At 33.7% G+C, this 27,984-nt stretch overlaps 1 protein-coding gene across 5 annotated transcripts in view; it reads right to left on the reverse strand.

The window, feature by feature from the left end:
* Nucleotides 1-10,968: 10,968 nt before the first annotated feature.
* LOC143237835 (palmitoyltransferase ZDHHC20-B-like) overlaps nt 10,969-27,984 on the reverse strand; it is a 59,806-nt gene continuing 42,790 nt past the window's right edge. Inside the window, exons 11-14 of one of the 5 annotated variants that reach the window (XR_013020287.1) lie at nt 27,234-27,364; nt 15,841-15,934; nt 13,922-13,975; nt 10,969-12,705 (exon numbers count right to left, since the gene is read on the reverse strand). Coding sequence is in view for 2 of the 5 variants with exons in the window: in XM_076477484.1 (XP_076333599.1) it covers nt 13,923-13,975; nt 27,234-27,364 (184 nt within the window). In the remaining 3 variants the exon portion in view is untranslated. Of the gene's footprint in view, nt 13,976-15,840; nt 15,935-27,233; nt 27,365-27,984 lie in introns of all 5 variants that reach the window. The other 4 variants (XR_013020285.1, XR_013020286.1, XM_076477484.1 and 1 more) reach the window with 4 other exon arrangements.

Consider the following 27,984-nt stretch of genomic DNA (forward strand, 5'->3'; position numbering starts at 1 on the left):
AATCTCGTTAATGCATAGGCATTTAATTATTGGCGCAATGACGTAATATTTCCGTAATTACGAAATCTCACGCGTTCTAATTGTTCTTCGAGATTTACTTACGAGCCCTATTTTGATATTATTTCGCAACAAAAATGGCAGCTTATCATAAAAGAAAAGTTGATGAAGAAACCGGCACTGCGCAATACTATTTTGTTCAACAACAGAAGAACGTGATTTGTCTGCTGTGTCATTCGACAGTAGCAGTGGCGAAGGTATCCAATATAAAGCGTCATTATGAGTCGAAGCATAAAGATTTCCACAACGTTCCCGGTGATGAACGAACAGCTCGAATTGAACCTCTGCGGCGATCGCTGAATCACCAGCAGAACGTTTTCTCAAAGCAGCCAGCAGATTTAGGTGCAGCATGTGAAGTAAGTTGCGATATTTTGTTGATGATAGCGAAATCTGGCCGACCATTCACTGATGGTGATTTTGTCGAGCAATGTATGATTACTACATCGGAAAAGTTGTGTCCGGAAGCAGTTCGCAAGCTACAGACGGTGGCTTTGAATTGTATGACAATTCAACGAAGAATTTCACACCTCTCAGCAGACGTGACAAGGCAGCTTACAAATAAAGCAGCCAACTTTGTCTACTTCTCTTTGGCAGCAGACGAGTCGACTGACATGAGTTTAACAGCACAGCTACTAGTTTTTGTTTGTAGTGTGTCGTCATCGTTTGATATCACAGAAGAAGTAATCGGCATGGGTTCCATGAAGGGTCAGACAACTGGGTCTGCTCTATTCGAGGAGACAGTACGACTGTGTAATAGTGTTTCATTGGATTTCACGAAACTGGTAAGTGTGACAACTGATGGAGCACCAGCCATGACTGGAGAAAGTAGCGGGCTGGTAGCACTGTTGATGAAGTATCGAGGAAGGCAGAACAGCCAGTTGGTGAAGCTGCACTATATTATTCACCAACAGAACCTGTGCAGTAAAGAACTTGGTTTTCAGGCACTGATGGCATTAGTGACGAAAACCATTAATTTCATGAAATCACGAGGGCTCAATCACCGTCAGCTTCAAAGTCTTCTTGAAGAAATTGATTCAGACTATGGTGACCTTGTGTATCACTGTGAAGTACGCTGGCTGAGTCGAGGGAAGATGCTCAGAAGATTCTGGGAGTTGATTGATGAGGTGATAGAATTCCACAAAAGCAAGAACAAAGACACAGAAGTGATCTCCATGACTGATCCAGCATGGCAAGCTGATTTGACCTTTATGGTCGACATGACACAATACTTGAATGATCTGAATTTGAAGTTGCAAGGCAAAAATCAACTTGTCTGTCAGCTTGCAAATCACGTATCAGCTTTCAGGACAATGTTGCAGTTGTTCCAGCAGCAAGCAGTATCAGGCAACTTCATGCACTTTCCCACTTTTCAGTCATAGCTACAGAAGAATCAGTACATTAACACACAAGTTTATGTTGGGAAGCTAGATACCTTGATTCAATCCTTCAACTCACGGTTTCATGACTTTGACCAATGCAGATTGTTGATGAAACTTTTTGCTGATTCATTCAGTGTGTCAGTGGATGACTTGTCAGCAGAATATCAGCTCGAACTTACTGATCTCCAGGCATCTGATGAACTACGTGCTATTTACCGAGAAAACAGTTTGCTTGACTTCTACAAAACGTTGCCCGATACATTTGCTAATCTGAAAGAGAACGCACTTGTCTACACCAGCATGTTTGGCAGCGCGTACTGCTGTGAATGGGCTTTCTCGCATAGGAAACTGAACAGAAACAACACTCACAATCATCTGACTGATGATCATCTGGAAGCAGTCTTGCGTCTTTCAAGCCGGACATTTCTAAGCTCGTAGATGACATACAGTACCATCCATCGCACTGACTTCGTAACTGTTGACGTATCATAACATTTCTTAAAATAATGTGCAAAAAATTAATGAACTGTGGGTGGAGGAGTAACCGTAGGGGTGGATATAAGGCACAAAAACAGACTGTTTGCTAAGCAAAACAAGCTCGTCGAAAGTAACAGACGAATACTGAGATGCCAAACCATAGACATTATTAAATCTTCACAGAAAAAATAAAACATCTAAAAGTAATTAGATTAATGCATATCGAGGTTTTTGTTTTTCCTCACTCTTAGAAGAGGTAACGAACATGGTCACTTATGAAAGTGTTTAAATTTTTATTTTGTTTGGACAATAAATCGCTGTGGACTTCTTCCGCTTGTTTTAGGCTTCAGCGTAAACTGCGGCAGTTTACTTCACACAGCAATAAACTAAACATACCATTTTACATATTACGCTTTATTCATCCTTTTTATATATAATGAATATGAGTGAGTAAGTGCGTTGACTACGCTAATCGGTAGATTTATTTTCCTAACTGGTGGCCAGCACATTTTTTTTTTTTAATGCTTACAAATAAGGCCCATTTTAAACATAAAAAACTGTTGGAGAAAAGTTAAAACATAGTTTATCTTTCCTTAATTGCAGTATAAATATTGAAAACATAAATTAATACACGTAATAACATATGGGTTACAGTAATAAGTTTGACTTCTAGGCAAACTACAATTCCTCTGTAATTAAAGGAGCCTTTTGTTGGCTCACCAATAGGTTTCAAGATTGTAACTGTAAAATTCAGGAGTTAATGCCCATAGTGGCTACAATACACAGCTCATTGTAGTTTTCTGCTTAAGAAACAACTAAATCACGCCTAACAACATGAAAATGCTAGAACAGACGGTTGTTGAGAGTAAAAGAACCACTTCTGACTAAAGAATCACCTGGGCATAAAAAATAAATACTTAGAATTTGTTATACATTCAACGTAAAACTCATCTATCAGGTGAGGTAGCCCTAATCTATACACCTATGCTCTAAGTTCACTCTCTTGAATAACGAACATTTTAGTTTCATTCTGAAATTGCTGTTTTAAAATTACAATTACTTTACTTGTAGATATAAACTCAACCAATAAAATTTTTTACTTCCTAATCAACTTAAGACTTAAATCAGATTTGTTATTTTCGCTGCTTCATTATTTGAATCAATGCAAGAACATTGTCTAGTAGAAAATCAAACTATATATATAAAGTCAAACCTATGATTAAATAGTATATAATTAACATTTTAGAGGAGGCTAGCTGAGTAAAATTATGCAAAACATTCCCCTCCCAAATTGAAATTGAAAACCAAAAGTAAAATAAAGAAAAAACATTTTAACAGAGGTAGTCTGGATATTCTATCCAAAAGAAATGTAGAAACTTCAAGTTTAAGTGGTGAAGGAACTCCAAATAGTAACTGGTTAAAATATAAACAAGTAAATTAAAAGCACACAAAACCAGGTTTATTTCAATAACCAAGAGTTACAGGTAATTTCTGCATTCACACAAAAATCTCGTTAATTGTTTGTAAATGTTTCAAGTATATTTGCTCAAGATTAGAATTAGAATTAGCAATCTGAAATTGCATTATTTCTTTATTTGTATCAAGCTTTGATTTTATACTCATAAACATGTGAGTCATCTTTATTACATTTGTCTCATTTATGTATATTAAAGCTCCACAAATTATAATTCAAAATGAATCTACACATTTTACATGAAAAAGCCATATGTTTAAATAACACTTATAAAAAAATGATAAAAAAAACAAGAGGAACTTGAACAATAATCACAGATAACTTGCATTAGTTAAGCAAATGAAATTTTTCCTTCCCACAATTAAAAAGCTTTTTCATTTCATACCCTGTTTTAAAATATATTACAAGAATTTACAAAGAAAGATTCTGTATTAGCAAAGACTGTAACATATTAGATTAAATTACAAAAAGACCATTAAATAATACACAAAGTATGGAAGTTAATCAAAATTAAAAAGATTAATATCAGAATTATTGAAACTTGCATGTAGAAAAATATGCCTATGATGAAGATCCTAAAAATGTGGAAGGCATGCATAAATGTATAAAAAAGGTAGCACAGTACATAGAACATTTGATAGTAGAAAACAGAAAAAATTATATAACTTTTTATGTATCTGGTGTGAATTATTTTTCATCTCTCCTTATTCATTTAATGGCATATTCATACCAACAGGAATAATTTTATTTGTTATTGCACAGAAAGATACAGAACAGACTTATCTGTTTTGTACTAACCTTGAATGCTTCAACACTATTTTTAGCATTATGGGTCATTAAACTTACCATTAACCTACCATGAGCAAAAAAGAGAAATTAAAAGTTTTTCTGTAGCACAAGTCAAAAAGATGTTCACTGTAGCAGAATTTGTATTATGACATATTATCTGTTTAACCCTACATTTTAAATGGAACATATATTAATCTGTACTGAACTATTTCTAAAAGACTCAAGGTAACATTTCTGAACTTCACACAACTATTTGACAATGTTTTCAAAAAAATAATGAGGTTTTACTTTTCATGATTTACATTTATCTTTCAAACATTCAGAATTTGATACTTTAAAAATTACATGTATGCCATTTCTAGTTATATTTTACTCACCACATTGAGCTTATATTATGCAGGATTTGAAAAATGCCTAACATTCTTGCAACTAATTTCTGGGCTTGATGGTCAGGGCACTTGAATAAATCCCTCTACACTCAAATCCTTTACTCACTTGACCAACTTTTGACAAAATTGATTTTTAATGGATTCCATACCACAGCAAAGGTCAGAACCATAGATAGAATGTCATATATTTGTGCTCGTAATTTCGTTAAATGTAATAGTTATATTTTAATAGTAGAATTTGCCCAAAGATTTTAAAAATTAAAGGTGTACTATGTTAAACAAGTAAACTAGATTTGAGTACATTCCTGGTAAACAGAAATCATCCTAATTTCATTATCAACTTTCCACAAAAAGTCAGTTAGACCTAAGTTTAAGAACAATAAAATACCAAGGAAGTCCTGTGTTCCACAATGTAGAAGCAATTATAGGAGTACATATGTGTAGGTTTTAGTCTTCCAAAAGAAGAAGAAAACAACTAGAGTTAATAAATATTCCAAGAAAGGATTTCATGCCAATGAATAACGTGATTTATGAAAAACACTTCATTTACAATGATATACTTCCAATAGAAGATAGAATACATTAGTGTTTCAAAAAAACCAGATAGAATTAATTCATAATGCTTATTCAACTTTATTTACTAACTTGCCTTCTTACCTTCGTGCTAACTACCAGTTACCAGAAGTTATCCTGATAAATGAGCTGGTAATATAGATGAAAAAGTTTCAAGATGGTCCAAGGTTTAATAATTGAAAAAATATTTAGTTTCAAATTTTAACATTTTGAAGTTTGTCTGAAAAAATAAAATGTCCAGGTAATTCTCTTGTATTATAATTTTCAAATAACAATGTAGGACAATCTGAACTGAGATTTTTAATATATTTTTATGTACAATATATTTATATATGTATCAATAACTTACAGCTTATCAAAAATAAACTGGCAAATTATGAATATATGATAAATGAAATAAAAGCATGGCATGAAGTGAAGGCCAGATTAAGGGTTTAATTGGCCTTAGGCTTTTCAACTTATACAGGCTTCCCCTCAAGACAGAACTTATGTGTAATTCTTTTATATTAATAGCTTGAGGTTCCCTAATTTGGGGTTGCATGATGTTTTTCATTTACTTTTTACAAGTTTGATTGAAGTAATTGGCATCATTACTGAATCTTCAGATTAACATTACTCAGATAAAATAAATGTACTTGTACTTTTTATTTCAGCAAATTTACATTTATTAAATTTACTCACACATTCTATGAATATGATAAATGAGAAAGAATAATAAATATTATTGTTGATTAAATATGTATTTAATCAACTTTAGAATATGAATGTGGTCAGCTTACAGGTACTTTTCAGGAAGACAATGATAAATTGATTGATTCAGTATGTACTCTTATTTTGGAATCTGCATTTACATATCATAAGGATGCAATATTATTTTATCTTGTTAAATATTCAACAGCAGAACTGCACGAACATGTGAAATTTTGTATCATTAAAATTTAAAATGTTGTATGCAAACTAATTTCTTTTATTATAGCAAACAAAATGTTTTCCTTGTTTCTAACTTCTACAAAATTTTTAAATACACTGGCTTGTAATCCAAGGGGTTTGAAAAGGCCACTTTTTCCAGCATTTGATTTGGTCCATATTATTTGAAGTGCATAGGTAATAACTGGATTTCACAAATAAACAAATTTATACTTCGTGCTGATGAAAATACCAGAAATGTATCTTCTAATTATCAGAATCCTGTAAATACTTACAAAGTCAAACAAATAGTTATTAAATATGAGCATAAGTTGTCACAAAATGTTTTCTTTCCATCAAATATTAAAAGGCAGAATGTAACTTTTGCTCTAAAATTGTTTGACAGAACAAACGTGCACACTTTGGAAATGCTTGAACTACAGTATCCTGATTTATTTTACTGGGTTAAAAATTACTGCACTGTTTTTTAAGACAATTACAAATTGATGGAAAATTGTAAATCTTAAGTTTGTGTAACAAAGGATTGTCAGAGAGGAACAAGAATATGCTTCCAGTATTTTCTGTTAATGATTTTCAAGTTGAGTTTCTCATAAAATTTCCTACTTGCTAGACAGTAGCTGTTGGTAAATACTAAGAGGCTATTATTCATACTACAGAACCTATATTTATCAATTGTGTTTTAACTGAACCACACTGAAAATATGTCTTACTTCGGCAGTTTCAGACAGGTAATTTTGAAATTCAGTTTGGTCAAAACAGACAACTTAGTGGTAGTATATAATATACCACTACAACAGATTTTTGAATCTGAAAAGAAAAAGCTAAAAGTAAAATCTCTTATAAGTAAAATGTTCAAAATATAGTAACATCTTTGCATTATTTATGTGTAATATTCTCAGGCAATGTTTATTTAGCTACTGAGCACACTGCTATTGATATTAAACTTATTCTAGAAAGTATTAATATAAATGTAGAATTTTCCTTCATTCAAACCAAATGAACAACTTAATATACACTGTCAGATACGACTGCTTCAAATTGAAACTGGTAACACATGCATTTCAATGTGTTTGTCACAGACAAAACTAACTGCTGAGAACAGATTGGATTTCTAACTAATTGTAATGTGTAACCATGGTGATCTCACATTCTGTTGAAACTGTAATTAAAACATGGGCAATATGTTATGCTTTACTTCAGAAACTTGTAACTGAAAAATCTGTTGTGAACGTTCTCGTTTTTCTTTTGTTTTTCTAAATATTCTGATTAAATATGCCCCCATGGGGTCAAAGAAGGATAATGAAAGCAGCAAACCAAAAAGAAAAGTTGTTAGAGCCACAATAGAGGTGAAAAAAGATCTCATAGCAAAGTATGAGAGTGGTGTTCGTGTGTCTGATCTTGCTACACAGTTTGGTATGGTGAAGTCTACAGTCTGCACCATACTGAAAAATAAAGAGGTCATCAAAGGAGCTGATGTTGCAAAAGGAGTGACAGTGCTTACAAAACAAAGATCACAAACAATGGAAGAGGTAGAAAAACTGTTGTTGATTTGGTAAACGAAAAACAGTTAGCTGATGATAGCATTTCTGAGACCATCATTTGTGAGAAAGCAAAGCAGTTGCATGCTGACCTACTGAAAAACACCCCTGGAACGAGTGCTGATACAAGAGATGCCTTTAAAGCTAGTAGGGGGTGGTTTGAAAAATTTAGGAAGAGAAGTGGCATACATAGTGTGATGAGATATGGGGATGGTGCCAGGCAGAAACAAACCTCATTAGACAAGTTTTTAGTGAGAAATAGGTCCAGTGAGTCTCAAGCAGGTTGTAGCAGTGTAAAGAGACAGAAGAGAGAAAGAACCCCAGAAGGACAGTTACCTGACGTTTTTATGGAAGGTGACTCTCCTTCCAAACAATAATAACCCTCCTACTCTCCACGTTCTTCACCACCTTACGCCATCAGCTCTCCTCAGCACAGGTAAAGTGCAGTTAAATTTTCATTTATTGTTTTTCTATTGCGTTTATAGTTTTTTTGGTTGACTTTATGCATGCAAGTATTATGATATAGGTATAAATAAGCAATATTTTTACTTAAAATGCTTCATAATGCATAATTTTTGGAGGTCTGTAACAGATTAATTTAATTTACAGTATCTTTTATGGGAAAAATTGATTCTGTTTCCGAACAGCCTTCTGGAATGGATTAAGTTCAAGAACCGAGGTACCACTGTATTACATTTAGAGAATTGTAATTTTTACAAGTTAAATAGTTGAACTTAGTGCTAGTTTTTCTTTACAAGTAATTCAAATACCCAACTGAAGTTTAGTTGTGTATCATATTATTTCCTTGGTTAACAATAATTAAAATGGTATTTCTAAATTAAATGTTTTCTTTTCACAAGTAAGGACTATTGGATTTTGTTCAGAATGTTATAAAATACATTTATAATAAGTGTATTTCTTATTGAACTGCTTCTGTGTTATCTGTTATATTTAGAAAACATAATAAAAACAAGGAAGGAAATTTAGTTATTTTTTTCTACAGTTGAATATTTAAATAATTTAGTAGTATACATTTTTAAACGGTTCTATATTATTTCATTTGGAGCCTCTTTAGATTATGTCAAAAGGCATGAAGTTCACATGGTCTCAAGCTTTGTGTGTATAGAGGGTTTTGGCTTGACTTGTTATCTTTCGGCCATAGCATCACTCAAGTTTGATAATTATAGACGATGACTAAAACTTTCTCACACAGCCAACTTAATCTCATTTTGTTCAACTAGACAGTTAGTACCCTGTAACAGACCTTTACTTAAAACAGCAAGTCTACTACACTCTTATCCACATCCATATGACACAGGTAATGTTGACTCTAATCCTCAACCATCACCACCCACTGCTAATTCTTGGACTACTCTTTTATCAATGTAAAGTGAGATTGACCAGAACATAATGCCCCCATCGTTAAAAGGATGAACATTTTGACATGACAGGGATTTAAACCCATGACCCTAAGATTGTGAGTTGAGCACCTAAACCACCTGGCCATGCTGGGCCAAAAATGTTAGGAAAAGTTTGCTTTTGTGAATGCTGTTCTAGTCACTAAACTTTCTGTCGTAGACAAGCACCTCTGTGTTGCTTGATGCACGTAACCTTTGCATGGAGTTCAAGTTAGCATGAATAACTGTAAGTAGTAAGACGGTACAATGTATACTGCTCAGTTACATTACCACACAGTGTATTGCATAATGTTTGTATACATACATATGGGTAGGTAAGAATTTGCAACTAAAACAAATACTGATAGCATGAATACTTAGTGAGATTAAGTTCTGGTATGGATGCTTATAACAACAAAAAAATCTAACATGGCTTTCTTCACTTCTTACTGATAAACTTTCGATACAACTAAAATTTTCAAATTTACAAAACCAAACTCAGACTTTTCATTGTTCATCATCACAGTTGAAACACTGACCCCTTTTCAATTATGCCTGTATAGGCCTAAATTTAATGTTAAACAGACATGTTAGCAATCAAGTTTGGGAAATAGAGAAGGAATAGCTACCATAAGAAAAGTGGGAAAATTCACAAATTAAACAAAGCATAATAATAATAATAATGATAACTGCAAACAGAATTTCATGAAAGTTTTGATCAGTAGGAAATAAAAAATAAATTATATAAACCTAGAATATCCTCACTCCAAGTCCATACAAACTATGAGTGTGGATGACAATACATATCAGTGGTATGTATGTGTCACACATACAGCATTCAGGCATTATGTACATATTATGGTACAGTAGTATGTGTGAGAGTGCCAGTGCAAGTGAAGTCTTACTACTTTACTGTAGTTCATGAAAGGCTAAGCTGGTCAGAACAAAAATATTTAGTGTGATTGGTCAAGATCTCTGTTTGCTATAAAAGTTTTGTAGGTCATTAAATGGTATCTCAAGGGAAGAAACATTCATCTTTTCTTGATGGTTATGCTTTTTTTTTTTCAGAGAATCAATAAAGCTTTCCAGACAACCTCTGATGCAGGTCAGACCATCTGAAGGACAACATAGTAATTTCCTTAAAATCGAGTCTTGCAAGGGATCAAAACTTGTCACAAAACATGCTCATCCTTTCAACCACAGGGGTGTTATAATGTGAAGGTCAATCCATTATTTGTTGGTCATGAGTAGCCCAATAATTGGTAATGTTGACTAGTTGTCTTTCTTCTAGTCTATCACATCAAAATTAGGGACAGCTAGTGCAGATATTCTTCAAAAGCTTTGCAAAGAAATAAAAAAACAAACAAAATAATACTAATTTCTTCTTACTAAAAATACATATGAAGTTCAATATATTAACACTGCACATATGATATTATCTCCACCACCATAAAAAGCCTACACTTGAATCCACTTGCTCTTGTCCACAAAAACTAAGGAGGGGTGGAATTTTTCAAAATCAGTATAACTCTGTGAGAAGTAGGGAACCAAATGACAGATTGGGCTACAAATTTAGAATTTAAAACAGCTTGTCTACTAAATAATTCAGAAGCATGAATGTTAATTATTCTTCTAGTTCTTCATAAATGAAGGTTCACTGTGGTGAGTAAAAGGGAACTAAAAACATTATACATACAACCTACATTCCAATGCTAAGTCTTAAATTGATTTCCTGAAGATGGTATAATTCAAAGCCAAGTGGGGAATTCAATGACAGATTGGGTTTCATATTTATTTTTTACACTTTGAAAACTAGCTTTAATAAAATTCCTAACAATTCAATGGCACACCAATTAAAAGGTTTTATCATGCAAAAAAAATATACTAAGATTTTATTTTACTATTGTTATACTCCAATGCTACTATATTTACCAAGAGCTATGTAAGTTTAAAGTACAGATTACAATGTCTGCAGATACATTTTATTAATCAGGTCATAAATTACATTTAGTATCAGATGAAACTACCTCAATGACATTTTTATGATATTTCATTTTCATAATCTAAATTAAATGTAAACATGTATGATGACAACCATTTTAGATATTTTAATAGTAATTATCTTCAGTCATCCTACATATGCATAAACAGCTCTAACCAATGATACATCATACTACATTTTATAAAAGAAATTAAAACTTCAATACATTCAACAACAAGTTTCTTTTCTTCATTATTAACTATAACTGTATTAAACATTTATAATCATACAGAATTAGAACTCTAATTAAAGACTATTGCATGCATGTCCTCACTTAGGTTATCTACAAGCATCTTCTACTTTTTATGGCAATAAACTTCTTGTTATTTTCATTTGTAAAAATCTGTGATAATCCTATGAATGCAGCAGTAAGAGCACAATAACAAACTGATGAAAAGTATCCTAGAAGATCCCAATACAACTATTACTAATGATATATTTCATGTGGAATTTCCAACCATTAAGTAAAGAAACATTATTAGAATCTATTTGTAGTAAAGCAGCTACACCGTGTGCCTACAGTGTAATATTCGTCATAGTTTTATACAGCATTTTCACAGCAACTGTCAGTACTATGGCTCATCTGATCATTTAAGCCATTGTACAGTATACACAACTTATTGAAAATAACCTACAACAACAAAAAGTGGGGTTAACATTCTGCTAATGTAACAGTTTATTCCAGAAAATGACTGTTTCAATAACAAATGAAGTTCCAAAACCAGTCTAAACAGTCTTTATATGGCATTCTCAAGATGGTGTTCTAAAAACCTTATCAGATTTAAAAGCTTTGTCAGCACTGTCTTTATACATCTACAGATTGATATAATAGGTTTAATATGGTGAAAATATTTCATTAAAAAGTACACATATAGTATAAAACTTGTGTTTCTCTAGCAGATTTGTTAAAATGAGATTTCAGAAATTATGTTCTAAGGGATGATTTTAATTAAGTTTATACAGAGAAATGAAAAAACAACAAAAATTTATGTTTCTGAAAAATACAGAGTTAAAAGTCTTGATAAATCATGTTATCTTAAAAAGCAAGAACAAATTTACACCAAACACCTTTGGCATATTTTAGAATTAATTATGAAAAGATCTTGGAGTATCAAATAAAATTTAACTAATTACAAGTCTGAACCCTAGCTGTACAGTTTTTATCAAAATCTGAAATTAAAGGTAATTTAAGTTGATTGAAAACCAACAATATTTATATACATGCAACCGAGAAGAGATTAATGGAAGCAAAGAATGCTGAACTATTTCAATACATTTTCTTATCACTTGGCACGTTACTAAACTCTAGTAACTTGGATGGCAGGCAGGAAAACTATTACATTTAATTACTCCACAATCTATACTATCTGCAAGATAATTTAATATCTCTTTTAGTAATTTCTGGTGAGATTAAAAAAGTTTTATTTCAGTCCTTTACATTAGACCAGTTTCAGTGTATATTTAGTTAATGTAGTTTTAGCATAAAGCTACAAAATGAGGTTCTGTACTCTATTGGTTGCAGAGAACTGAATCCTGGATTTTACCACTGGAAGTCCATAATTTTACTGTTGATCTGCTAAAGGGACATACATGTTAATAACTCAGAACTATGCCAAAAATAAATTGTGAACATAGTCAAGTCTTTTAAAAGTTTCTTTTCTCACCTGAAATTGAGAAAGAAAATATCAAATGCCAATGTACATTTACAAGATAAAATTAAAATTGTTAAACTCTGTTACGGATATTAAATAAAATACTATTTATAACTTGCAATAATAAAAATTCAAATGTTCAAAAATTTAATGAATAAATACATATCATCAAACACCCACACCTACCATTTTTACCTTTCATGAGAAACTTAAGTTCTTAATTACAAATCTAATAACATTGTCACACTTATGGGATTTTCTTTTTCAAATTCCTCTTAATTAGCTCTTTACATGTGTCTAATTAAAGTTAAGTAATAATAGTACTTTAGACTAACGTTTTGTCTCACACAAATCACCAGTCATTTTGTCCAATGCCAGAACACATTAGCTAAGATAGACTTAAGACAGCTGGCAAGATAGTTAATGGAGTGCTGTAAAATATAGGATTTGGTGAACCAATATGACAGTCTATGCCTAACAGAAATGATAAAATCATGATTATTAATTTTTATGTAAATGATATACAACTGTACAAATAACAAGGCCAGAGACATTTATAATTCATCTGCAACTGTCTATACGTTTTTAACTGCAGACCAGAAGGAAGGTCACTAGTCTGTAGCACCCTTTGCCTGAAATGTCTACTCTTAACCAGATAGTGGGATTGGTTCATTCCCACAACATGTGCACAGATGGAAATGAAAAGCACCATGTTTTGAATCTGAAACCCAATCTGGCTCATTAATCCTAGGCCACGCTTGGGCAAATTTGCGCTTAACTCGAGACGATTTCTCTTAACATTGTTCTCAATTAGTTCTTTATGGCTTTATCTTCAAAGGTGTGTAAAAATCAAATGAGATTAATGTGAAAAAACCAAAAAACATTTGCCATGAAATGTGATTTTATCACTTTTGTTAGGCCTAACAGGCCTCAATAGTTCACCATTTTAGGAATATTAAACTGATTAATGATACTTTCAATCAAGCCAGTTCAACTTGTCAACAAATATTAAAAATGTTGATCTGTACAATAGTTATAAGTTCTTGACACATATGTACAAGAAAAAAGTACAAGAAACTTTTATAAACACTTTTCACACAAGCACAAAAAAAGACAAAAATCAAAGAAATAACACATTTGTATACTTAAAAAAATCAGCAACTTTATACTGTTAGCAACACATTGCAGTGATTACTAGTTGCTCCGTGATGAAAAGTATTTATATCACCTTAAACTGGATGATTCAATTGATGATCAAATGATGAGTCAAAGGGAGTAAGAACTGAAAATAAAGAAAATATTCATAGAATGATAAAAGCAGCCATTGTTTATAAATGCATCTAAAAATACTTAAAAAACATAAAGAAACATATCCATTGAAAACTTTAACATCTAAACTCAGTAATTTTCAATTCAAACATCACAGATAGCCTTTGTGATCATAAATAAAATACTTGACTACATAAGAGTTGCACAAATACTGATTTAATTTGCACTGGACATTTAAACAAACTTTTCTGAATGAATAACAATATTTTATTAAACAAATGAATTCATTCCCATGTTTTTTTTTCCCATTTTGCAAACAGAAACCAATATTAACAAAAGATATAAATTTAACCTATCACCTGTAGAATACGTATCTTACCCACAATGTTATTTAACACTTTAGGACAGTATGTTGTAAAGAAAATTGCTTTCATAAATTACAAAAATCAGTCTTGATGAATGTGAAAGCATGTTTACAGATGTAACAATTAAAGTTACACCTAAAGAGACTTTGCTATTACACTGCTCAAAATTTAGAATTCTAATTCTTTGTTACAACTTATTTTTATTACTTTGTAATATGCAAAACATCAATGAAGATTCCTACTGACACAAATCCATCCATCCATATGTACCTCTTTGCCTGCAGCTCAGGTTTGTATAAATAAACAGCACACAATCTATGATAAATGGTAGAACAGAAACTGCCTGAAGGACAACTTATGCATGACATTTTTTGTAACTTTGTCTTGCTTGGCATAAGAATGAACTCCAATTATCCAGTTTGAATTGTTCCTAATGATATTAAAACTATAGTTCTTATTTTCTAAATTAATTTTGGTATTAAAAAATGGGAAAAACAAAATCTTAAGATCAAACTAATTTTCAATTGCAAATTCCACTAAGAAAGTTTTTATTTCATTTATTTCTCTTCCATAATTAAAAACTAAAGAAAACGAAAGCACTTTAGGAACTATAAAAGAGGTTCAACACTTAGTCCAGGAAGCAAAAATAACAATAATACAATCATGATTATGTGATGGATGCAAAAATAATTTAAAAACATCATCCAGCAAGTAAAACTTCTGTAATGTGATAAAAGTTAATCATTAGCATTATCAGTGTGTTCATTTTACATTATTTTCTTTTGTGATACTTTATTACTTATACAGATGGATACTATAAACAGAAAAAATAATCTTGTGATTATTAAAAATCTAGTATTTTCATAGCAATAAATTATAACATTCAAAGCATTTTAATGTATGTATGTATGTGTGATTTTGCAAATAAAAGAAAAACAGTCATACTTTTTGATTAAATGTAAAAATTTTAAATAAGAATGAACTGATGATGAACCAAAACAACCAACATGCCTAGGATAATGTTTCTATAAGGAGACATAACAATTTTAGAGGTTAAATTGGAAATTGATGAATGAATAACAATTATAAATATTTTTTTATACCATACATTTCACTATGAAAGATAAAACTTTAACATTAATGAAAAATAAACAAATCAAAGCAATGACAAAATGGTTATTTAACACTAAAGTCTCAAGTTGACAAAAGTGAGAAAATATACTAAAAACCTCCCAACCAGTACAATCATTGTTATTTTTATTGTTGGTCACCAGTTTTGGCAGAATAGTTGGAGACCCTGAATACCACACATACTCATATTTATACAATTATAACAGCTTATGTCATTTGAAATAAATTAATCACAGATCCACAAAAACAAACAAAACTAAATTTTGTTTTAAGAATTGACTCTGGAATAGGAAAGATGTTACTGCACTGATATTTTTTAAAGATCTTATGTGACAGAAGAAGAGATTTAGAAGGAGCAAGCAAGCAAAAATATTCAACATACATGAAGCTATTAGAAGCCGAAGTTGGAGAAGAGTGAGATAAGAACTTCTACTAAGGAAGAAGGTGAACATCCGAAGCAACACTTGCTCTCGATTCTACACAGAGAAGATAAATGTACTTGTTTAGATGATTAATACAGCAATGTTGCAAACCTTATAAATATAAACTGGATGATCCTGAGCACACCTTAATGTTTTTTTAAAAAACACTCGCACATTTATATTTGTTTGAGTATCAAAACTACATAAAACCTACAGAGGTATGTACCTAAGTTTGAAGTCATAAAACTTAAAAAAGGCTTAATATGCATATTTATGAAGAATATTAATGCAATACTTTAATCATGTCAAATAAATAAAACACTGAAACAAAAGGGAAATATACACATCTTATTAAAAAAGTGTTCTACCTCTCTACCTTCTCACTTAAGAAAAAATTGTTTTTTGGAAACTTTCTATCCGATGGTAATTCTTTTTACACACAAAAACGTCCATGTGTTTGCATGTGTATTTTAAAAATTTAATTTTTTTGATAATCTCACAAGTTATGGAATAAAAGTTTACATATAGCTACCTGAGAGCTATCTGTCCTTAATTTTAAGGTGACAGACTACATGGTAACCAATACCTAAAGCTTTCACAGGACAAAAAAAAATCCTCTACTATTCATAGGAAAAGTAATGAAACTTCATATATACTCTGAAACAAAATACAAATAATAATAATAATAAAACATACACCTATAGACACACCCACACTTATATTTATGTAAAATTACATATGTACATAAATATAGATCCACAGATATTTAATATATACACATATTCAAATCATAATATAATCATGCCAATGTAGATATAACAGTTTAATAATGAATTATAATCATTCTGTTTCATGATATAAAGGTATTACATAGAGGATCTTCTCAAAGATTTTGGTTAAGCTTGCAGAAAATCAGTTGTTTATTTTAGTTGAAATGGCTTTTTTCAATGTTTGTTTAATTCTAAACATATGATCACAATATTAGCTTAATTATTTTCATGAATCTGATCAACCAAGGCAAAAGTCTTCATGACACAGTTATTTATACTTCTGATATCCTCATGTGTACTTTTAAAGAATGTTGTGTGACACTAACAAATATTTGACCATAGAGCATGTGGAATTCTGGACCTAACTTCTGTTCTTCTTTCATCTCTATTGTCACATTTGTAGATAATTTTTTATAGTTTCATTGTTGATGAATATACTCTGGATATAAAATAATTCATAATGTATATTTCTCTCCAAAACAAGGAATACACAGAAGTAGTACTTTTTATCCTTCAATAAAATTAATATTTCCTTGGTCATTCACTGATAGAATATAATGAATTGTGTGCAGTCACGTTTATGAGAAATAAAGTTGGAAAGTAATTCACACTGAAGTGAAATAATACAAAAAATTCTAACTTATAACTGATATATAAAACAAACATGTTTGACATTCCTAAACAAAATGAAAAAAATATATATACACAGAAAAATATTACTGTACTATTACAGGTAGTAGTAATAAATAATGAAAATAAAAGATGAAATTTATTTAATATTGAATATATTTTGAGAATGTTTCAGAGCTGTGCAATCACATTATGGATGTCTTCCCTAAATGTCCATAACAAATTCAAATGACTGACTGGTTGGTTGGTTTGGCATTTTATGGTGCAAAGCAACTAGACTGTCCCCACCAAACATCTGGTAAAAATTTAAAATTATTAAAATTCATAAAAAGAAATCAAGGTAAAACAAAACAAAGTTTAATTTTCGAATTAAAAACAAAAATAGCATTGAAATCCAATTTTTAAAAATCACATTAAAAAAGGTTTAATATATAAATTAAAAAGCTTAAATAGCATTAAAAAGATTAATGACCTTTAAAAAGACTGAAAACATTTCCAAGGTGGACAGTGTCACCATTGCCAATAATACTGTAACATTATGGATAAACCTTAGGACAAAACATGTTTAAAATAGTGCTGTCGTTGAGAGTCACAATGTGGCTTATTGTGACCTGAGTGTTACATAGACTACACATTGGTGCATCAGTTCCAGAATAAAGAAAATGATGAGTTAAAAAATGGTGGCCAATCAGTAGCCTAGTTAGAAAAACTTCCTCTTTCCAATCCTTATGGAAGCAAGATGGCCAAAATCCAATAGAGGATTTTCTTCAGAAAAGCTTGTTTTCACATTGATCACTCCAAGTTGACTGCCAACTGGCATGGATCCGAGTCTTGAATACAGAACTATAGTCCATGTATGGGACAAGCACAGCAGTGATAGTGCCACAGAAGACAGATTTAGCTGCTGTGTTGGTGAGCCTGTTCCCACGAATACCAACACAGCCTGGTATCCAGAAAAACTGGATAAAAGTAGATGTCAAAGAGAAATGGGCCAGTTGGTTTTGAATATCAGTGAGAACAGGGTAAGAACTAATGTGAAACGATTCAAGGGCCAGTAGAGAACTAAGCAAATCAGTATAAATAGTGCAGTTTGAGTACTGTTTAGCTTCTACGTGATTCAGGGTAAGTGAAATGACATACAGTTCAGCAGTGAATACAAAAGCTGTAGAAGGAATATTGCACCCAACCACCAAACCATGGCAGAGTCCATACAGTCACATGATTTCAAACCATCTGTATAAATAGGAATGGAAGGATGGTACGAAAAATGTTCATCAAATAACAGATAGTATTTCCAATCGGGAGTGTCTGCTTTTCTCAGACGACTTAAAGATAGGTCACATCTGGAGACTGTAATAAGCCATGGTGGGATGGGCTGACAAGTGGATACAGCAATGTTATTCAAGGACAGATCCAATTCACCCAACTGCTTCTGGATCTGAAGGCCAAAAGGAGCAATGGCAGATCGTCTGTTTTGAAAAGTCATAGCCCACCAAGGAAGGAAAACACAACCCCAGGTGGGATGCTTTAGTAAGGAATGAAGTTTCGAAGCATACAGTAAAGACAGTTGCAAATGTCAGAGGTGCAAAGGAGGTTCATGAGACAATAAACTTTGAACTGGGGAAGTGCAGAAAGCTCCAGTGCAGAGTCAAAGTCCCTGATGAAGAACTGGATCCAGCATCTTTAAGGCTGAGGTCCTGGCAGAGCCTTAGACCAGTGATCAATGGTCTAGTTTCGATCAAATAAGAGCACAATATATCTTTAGCATAGAACATCGATCTGCTCCCCAAGTGGTGGAAGAGAGGACGTGAAGGATGTTCAGTGCTCTTGTACATTTGACCCATAGCTGCTTGATGTGTGGTATAAAGGTCAGTTTACGATCAAAGATAAGCCCCAAGAACTTTGTCTCAGGGACCACAGGTAGCACAACTTCACCGATATGGAGTTCAGGATCAGGGTGAATATCATGGTGGCAGCAAAAGTGCATAGAAATGGTTTTAGAAAGAGAGGGAAAAGTTAAAACCGTTTGTTGTGGTCCACTTCTGTAAATGACTGAGGGAAGTCTATAGCTGTCACTCAATACACCTCTTGTTCAACGTTGGTTGGTTGGTTGATTTTGTGTTTTATGGCACAAAGCAGCTAGACTATCTGTGTCAAATGCCCAGTAAAAAGGTAAAAATAAATTAAATGTAGTAAAATACATAAAAGGAAATGAAGGTAAAACAGAAAAAGCATAAATCCAATGTTGACATCTAATCCACAATGTTAAGAGAGAAAGCAGAGTAAGGGAAGTTGTAAAGGACTTTCTCTAGCATAATGGTAATGATCATAACCTGTCAGGAAGACACACAGATAAGTACAAGGACCACCGTTAGTCACCTAAAGTTGGCCTTTCCAGTCCTGGTTCCGGGTTATGTGTCATAACAGCCATTATCAAAAGGTAAAGTAATAAAAGTTTTAAAAGACACAAAGTAAAATCGTAATAATAATTAGCCAAATGTCCATTAAAAAGGTAAAAGTAAAGTAAATGAAGTAAAATACATAAAAGGAAATGAAGGAAAAGACAAAACAGCAATTAAAAACATAAAATGGCATAAAACCAATGTTGACATCCAGTCTACAAAGTTGTAAAGGACTTTCTGTAGCATAATGGTAATGATCATAACCAACCAGAAAGACTAACAAGTAAGTACAAGAACCACCGTCAGTCACCTGAATTTGGTCTTTCCAGTCCTGGTTCCAGGTTATGTGTCATTATAGCTAGTACCAAAAGGTAAAGTAATAAAAAATGTTAAAAGACATGCAGCAAAATTGTAATAACAACTCGCCAGGATGACTAACGGGTAGTTTAAACGGCAGCGTAAGTCACCTGAAGTTGGCTTTTCCAGTCCTGGTGTCGAATTATTTAATGTTCTGGCCATTTTCCAATTTCAAATTGAACTAGAGAGATTGAGACTCTTCAAAGGGAACCACAATTAAAAAGGTGTAATGAATAAATATCAAACACTTAAATGAGATTAAAAAGATTAATGGCCATTAAAAAACTAAAAACTTTATCAAGGTGGACAGCGTCACTGTCACCAATAAAACCGTCCAATGTTACGGACAAACCTAGGGACAGAACATGTTTAAAATAGTGCCATTGCTGAGAGTCAATGATGGCAAGAAAGTAAAATGTGGCTTACAGTGATTTGAGTGTTACACAAACTACACACTGGTGCAACAGTTCCAGATAAAAGAAAAGATGAGTTAAAAAACTGTGACCAATGTGTAGTCTAGTTCGAACAACTTCCTCCTTCCGAACCTTACGGAAGCTAGATGGCCAAAGCCCAATATAGGGTTTTACTTGGAAAAGCTTGTTGTCGCATTGCTCACTCCAAGTGGACTGCCAGCTGGAGCCGAGCCTTGAATACAGGACCATAGTCCATGTACGGAATAGGCACAGTGGTGATAGTGCCAGAGTAGATAGATTTAGCTGCTGTGTCTGCCAGCTCGTTCCTGTGAATACCAATGTGGCCTGGTATCCAGAAAAACTGGATAGAAGTAGATGTTAATGAGAAATGGGCCAGTTGGTTTTGAATATCAGCGAGAACAGGATGTGAGCCAACGTGAAGGAATTCCAGGGCCAGTAGAGAACTAAGCGAGTCAGTATAAATAGTGCAGTTGGAGTACTGCTTAGCTTCAATATGATCCAGGGCAAGAGATATGGCATACAGTTCAGCAGTGAACACAGAAGCTGTAGAGGGGTTCTACGTGCAACCACCGAACCACAACAAACCATGGCAGAGCCCACAAAGTTACCTGATTTGGAACCATCTGTATCAATTGGAATGGAAAGATTGTTTGAAAGATATTCAGTAAATAAAAGATGGTACTTCCAATTGAGAGTATCTGCCTTTCTCAGGTGACTTAAAGAAAGGTCACATTTGGGGACTGTAATAAGCCATGGGGGATGGGCTGACCAGTGGATTCTGCAATGTTATCCAAGGACAGACCCAATTCATCCAACTGCATCTGGATGGGAAGGCCAAAAGAAGCAATGGCAGATTGTCTGTTCTGAAAAAGTATGGCCCACTGAGGAAGGAAAACACATCCCCAGGTGGGATGCTTTGGTAAGGAACGAAGTTTCGAAGAATATAGTAAAGACAGTTGCAAACGGTGAACATGCAGAGAAGGTTCATGAGATTCTATGTATAAGCTTTGAACTGGGGAGGTGTGGAAAGCCCCAGTGCAGAGTCCTTGATGATGAATTGGGTCCAGCATCTTTAAGACTGAGGGTCTGGCAGAGCCATAGATCATTGATCCATAGTTGAGTTTCGATCGAATAAGAGCATGATATATCTTCAACATAGAACATCGATCCAAACCCCAACTGGTGGTAGAGAGGACATGGAGGATGTTCAATGCTCTTGTGCATTTGACCCGTAGCTGCTTTAAGTGTGGTATAAAGGTCAGCTTACAGTCAAAGATAAGCCCCAAAAACTTGGTCTCAGGGACCACTGGCAAAACTTCACCGATACAGAGTTCAGGATCAGGGTGAATACCCCGTTGGCAGCAAAAATGCATGCAAACTGTTTTAGAGACAGAGAAATTAAAGCTGTTTGCCGTGGTCCACTTCAGTACACGATTGAGGGCAGTTTGTAGTTGCCGCTTAATATATCTCATGTTCGACAACTAACACAAGATGTGAAAGTCGTTGACATAGAGCCTGTTTGCAACAGTGAGAGGGAGTTGTTCATTGATGGCATTTATCTTTATACTGAAAAGTGTGACACTCAGTACACAGCCCTGAGGGACTTGAAGTTCCTATAGAAAAGAAGGGGAAAGTGTCAAACCCACACAAACTTGGAATCTCCTGTCCATTAAAAATTTTTTAATAAACACGGGTAAACGGCCATGAAACCCACATATATGGAGGTCTCGCAAAATCCCATACCTACATGTTGTGTCTTAAGCATTCTCAATGTCAAAGAATATAGATACAAGATGTTGTCGTTTGAGAAAGGCTTCTCTGATTGATGTTTAAAGTCGAATTAGGTGGTCTGTTGTGGAGTGCTGTCGTCGGAACCCATACTGGGTGGGCGAGAGGAGGTTATTTGATTTGAGGAACCAAACAAGATGAGAATTAAACATCCATTCTACATATTCAACGACTGACATGAGATATGAAAGTCATTGACATTGAGCCCGCTTGCAACAGTAAGAGGGAATTGTTCAATGATGGCATTAATCTTTATATTAAAAAGTGTGACACTCAAAACACAGCCCTGAGAGACTCCAAGTTCCTGTAGAAAAGAATGAGAAAGTGTCGAACCCATGAGAACTATAAATCATCTGTCTGTTAAAAAATTCATAAAAATGAGCAAATAGCCACCTAACCCATATAAATGAAGGTCTCGCAAAATGCCATACCTCCATATTGGCTCATAAACCTTGTCAATGTCAAAGAATATTAATACAGGATATCGTTTGAAAAAGGCTTTTCTGATTGACGTTTGAAGTTGAATCAGGTGGAGTCCATAGTGGAGCGCTGTCATTGGAACTCACACTGGGTGAGGGAGAGGAGGTTGTTTGATTCTAAAAAACCAAAGAAAACGAGCATTAACCATCCTCTGTAAGGTCTTACAGGACAGCTTGTCAAAGCAACTTGACAGTAGTTTGAAGGAATTTTGGGATCCTTCCCAGGCTTAAAGAAAGCATCAGGATATTGTGCTAGGCATCAGAAAAAAAAATTCCTGCTGGATCTAGTTAAAACAATTAGAAGAATAGCAAGAGAAAGAAGGCACAGTACCTCTAAGTGTACATCTTCTGGTCTGACCAATGCACTATTAGATCGATGAAGGGTTAGTTTGAATTCCACCAGTTTAAAGGGACGATTATACTCTTAGATACAATAGGATTAGATAGGAAAGCAGTGATTGCTCTGTCTGAGTCTTGATGGTCAAGAAGGTGGAGGGTGAAGCAAAAGTGCTAAATACCCAGCAAAATCTTTCACCTAGAGTACTGGCGATGCTCTGGGTATCAACTACTTCCTGGCCATCAAAGAGCAAGATCAAAAGGGGACAGAATTATATTGCCCTCTGACCTTTCAAATCTTGTTCTTGAAGTGGTGAACAGCAACTTTTGAGCCTCAGGGTAAGTAATGTTTTGAATCATCTTCAAATGCTGCACCTCTTTTTCTTCCAACCATTTAGGGCAAGAACAAATGTGGGACAGGTGAGAGCCATTGCAATTGACCCAATGAGGATCTGTTTCACACTGATAAGCATTGTTGTCCTTGTCACCACAATGAACACATGTCAAGGAACCATGACATGATGTCTTTGAGTGATCAAACCGCTGACACCGGAAACATCCAAGAGGGTTTAGAATGTATGGCCATACCTTGCAATTGAAATAAACTGTCATGGTGGTGGCAGGCGGACGTGGTGATGTAAATGTCAGAATGAAGACATTGGTCAGCATCATAATTCCCTCTTTGGAAGTGGAAATACGCCTCGCTGCAGAAACTCCTTAGGTGGAGAAATCATCCAGAACCTCTGACTCGGAGATGTTCTTCAAATCCCTCTCATTAATAACTCCTTATGATGAATTCAAAGTAGCATGAGGTGTAACTTCAATAGGTACATCCCCAATTGCCTTTGAATGCAAAAGGAGTTTGCTGTGTTGAGATGTGGATGCTTCCATCAACATATCACCAGAGCAAAGCTTCTTTACTGACTTTGGAGAGCCAGCAAGTCCCTCTAGTCCCTTCTGAATGGAAAAGGGAGACACCTGCCCTAAAGGTTTGTCTGAGACAGAATGTAGTATATGAAAATAAGGTACAGGTGTTACAGATGTTGAAGATTGCTGCTCATAATCTTCAAGTTGTGGTTATTTACCTAAGGACTTTTTTCACTTTTTTATTTAAGTTTTTATTTGGAGGATCCACAAAAAAAAAAAAGGATATTTCAGTGCCCACTGACCCCACCTACTATGAAGCCCTACGAGGGAAACCACCCCAAGGCTGCCCGTCTACAGGAATTCAAGGCCAAAGTGGTGTGTTAGGGCTGGATCCTTCAACCACCAGGATCCTCTCCTCCCCTTCATGGGTCACCACACACTGGAAACACATGGGTGGATATTTATATCCCAGAGAAGGTAAACTGAAAGAATAGAACCTTTCCTGGGAAGTCCCTCACCAAATACAGAAATCTACACTGAGGGGAATTCAAATGAAATAAAAATTAACAAAATTAAAAACAAATGCAGAGTATACTATTTTCTAAGAAGGAGGAAGGCAAAGTGTTACAGAGGTAGGAAGTGCATGCCTAACCCAAGTATTTGCACACAACCAGTAAGATGGACATGAGAGGTAGTGTTGCCACAGCAATGAACAGACTATGCATTTTAATATGTTCTGTTTAATCATTTGCTCACTGTACATTACAGGTCTTAGGAGGAAAAACACTTGCCCCATTAAGCTGGCCAAACTATTGGGAATTTGGCACATTACATAAGAGAGGGGTGACCAGTACAATACTGATATGGACACACTTGCTCCTCTTAAACTTTCTAGGAAGGGACCATATAACTGGCGAGAAACTCAAGTTGATCATCTCAGCAGCTTCCATGTTAGTCCACAAAAGGTACAGTCTTGAACATATACACCATCTTAATGGTCTTGCAGAAAATCCCAATTCAACAATGGGAACATTTGGAACCACAATGGAGGAGTTTAATACTTTCTGGTACCCCAGATGCAATGTGTATTTAGGAAATTAAGCACCTGCTACGTGGCACATTTGCCACTGGGTGGGTTCAGAGAAGTAAAGTAAAACAAGCATTAACCTAGGAATGTTTTTTTTAACTGAAAAATGACAAATGGAGACAGGCAATATCCTGAGGGAGAAAAAAAACTATCAGATGAAAGTAACTGAAGAGGAAGATGTTGAGTTTTGCCATATTCTAGCCTGGAAAATCTCATTCAAGTGTTTTCAGACACATGGGACAGAGAGTCAAGTAGCATATTCGATGTGATGAGACATGACATAGCCTATGTAAGTCTCCATCCAAGGAGGAATACATGATCCAAATCAGTTGATGTGATAAACATAAAGAACCAGAGATATTTGGAAAAAGCAAGATCCCATGACAAGAATAATTGATTGTGGGAACTCTATGGAGCTGTGCATGCAAAGTAACATCTGAATACTCAAACTGGTCACCTGAGACAATCAAGATCAGTATGATTATAGAGAGTCAAAATTAATAGAAGAAAAGGAGTGATCTCTCTCCTGAGCCACCTAAGTCATAGGAATAAATGAGCAGTTAAGAAACAAGATCAAGGAAGATCTGTGAAATAAAGTATGGAAAGCATCCAATGCATGAAGATAAGATTTTCAATGACTATAAAAATAGAGAGGAAAATGAGTTATAAGAGAGAGATGATATAATGAGCAAGTGCCCAGTGGTTCAAACACGGCTGGGTAACAGCATGAAGAACCACATTAATGTTCCAGCCAGACAAAGAAATTGGAAGAGGAGGATGTTGAATGAGAAAGGACTGGAACAAAGTGAAAATTACATGCATGTCTGAAATAGGAAGAAAATAAAATAATTTTCAATATGAGACATGCAGTAATGTAAAAGAAAAATAAAATAACAGAAATGAATGAGAAAGTAAAGAATAAACCTAAAAATTGAAATTCATAAAGATATTTGGAGTGAGAACATTGATCTCTACAGGTAAAAATGAGCCTTGAGTAAGCCTGGAAAATGAAAAGAGCTGATGAAATCTCCATCATAGTTGTTAGATTCAGATACACAAGTTGAACAATGGCAGTAACATCTTCCATAATCAGTGAGCCTCCAGTAGATGTGGGTAAAGTGGGATCAAAATTACCTCAGGACGAGATTGTAGTCACCATCACTGGTGAATTCATTGTTGATAAAGGCATTTTAGAAAACAAATTTTTTCTATCAGTAATTGAAAAGTGATGTAGATTTAAATCAAATATGCAGCCAAATAAAATGGAATGAATGAAAGTTAACAGTGGTATAAAGGCAGAGCAAATTTTACTACACTGAACAAGTGTCACGGAAAAGAACACAGTTAATTTTGAGTACAAAGGTTTATGAGGATTTACTATACATGCAAGATGCATCACCTTTCTACTGGTGGAGGGCTACTGTCACATGATGATTAATTCAAACAATAACAGAGTTAACATTCAAGCATGTTAATGGCATGAACAAAATATCAAAGGCAGACATATGAGGAACAGCTACTATGAGCAGACAAGTAAAGATAATTTTGGAACACAAATTTAAAACACAGCTTTATGAAAAGAAACATTTAAAAGGTATTAGAAATGACTATTTAAAGTTGGACAATCTACTAGAAAAACATCTGATGAATTGTATCATATGTTTACCATAACATTAAAATATTTTCATTATTTTTATTTCACAAATTTTTATCTTTAAGGTAAGTCATTATTATGCATAATAAATAAGTTTTATAACAGCATAGATTCATGTAACTTATTCCCAAATACCTGCAAATATACCTTTACAATTCCCTATACAAATACCTTGGTGACTTAAGTAGAATAAAAGCCTTAGCAATAGCTATTAATGACTTTTACATCACATGACAATTCACCAAATTCTATGCTTTAACCGTGATTAATTTTGTTCTCTTTTAACTGTGCAAAAATACACAAGTAGAAATGCTCATCTAATTAGTTTAGTTTTTATAATGAATGTCTGAATATATAATTTTTCTTGTTAGGTGTCTCAACTGGAATATTTTTATCAACAAATAAAAATTGATACACATATTTACTTAATGTAGTACACAGCATGTACCATTTTTTCAGGTTCATCATAAAAATTATTACACACTTCATTGTGAATTCTTTTCTATGTTCTATTTAGCAATTCAGCACTACATACAAAATACTACATACCAGACACTTCATCTTGAGAAGCTGTTGAGTCGCCATGCAATGTTTGATCACCCCAGGCTGGATGTTGTTGAGTCAAAAGACCATTTGAGTCATCATTAGCTGTCTTGTAAGAATTAACTTGTTCCCCTAAGCTAATAACAAGAATAAATATAATACCTTGACATGAAAGAACACTCCTATTTATATATACTTTAAGATTAAACAAGCGAAAAATTAAAGTGTTTCAACACTTCCATTCTCCGTAAATGTGGAGCTGAACTTGTATAAATACTTGCTTTCTAAGATAAAAACACTTACACTATTCTGAATCAAAATCTTTCAATGTAGTTAAAAATAATCTGCATTAAGAATTTTCTGCATTGTAATACTTTTCCAAGGAATGAAACAAATAAACATAGGGATTTAAGCTCTATGGCGCTGCCACATGTTTCTTGCAAAATATTAAAAAAAAAATATTGAGAAAGTTTCTGGCAATATTAAACATTTTGCAAGCTTCAGTGCTTCAGATAATTTTTTCTGTAAGGAATAATTACTCTCAAAATTACATCAGCAGAAGCAATTCTAATTTCTTTAAAATAGCAGAAGTAATATTTTATAATACGAAGTAATCTAGTTAATAATGAGTTATTTTACTATTTCAAAAAGTGAAATTTGACACGTTTAATTTAACAAATTTAATCACCAGATGTAGTCCTAATAAATGCAAATAATGACATTACAATCTTCTGTTTATATTTTTTACACAAAACTG

The sequence above is a fragment of the Tachypleus tridentatus genome, chromosome 13 (assembly GCF_004210375.1).
Source record: "Tachypleus tridentatus isolate NWPU-2018 chromosome 13, ASM421037v1, whole genome shotgun sequence".
NCBI lineage: Eukaryota > Metazoa > Arthropoda > Merostomata > Xiphosura > Limulidae > Tachypleus > Tachypleus tridentatus.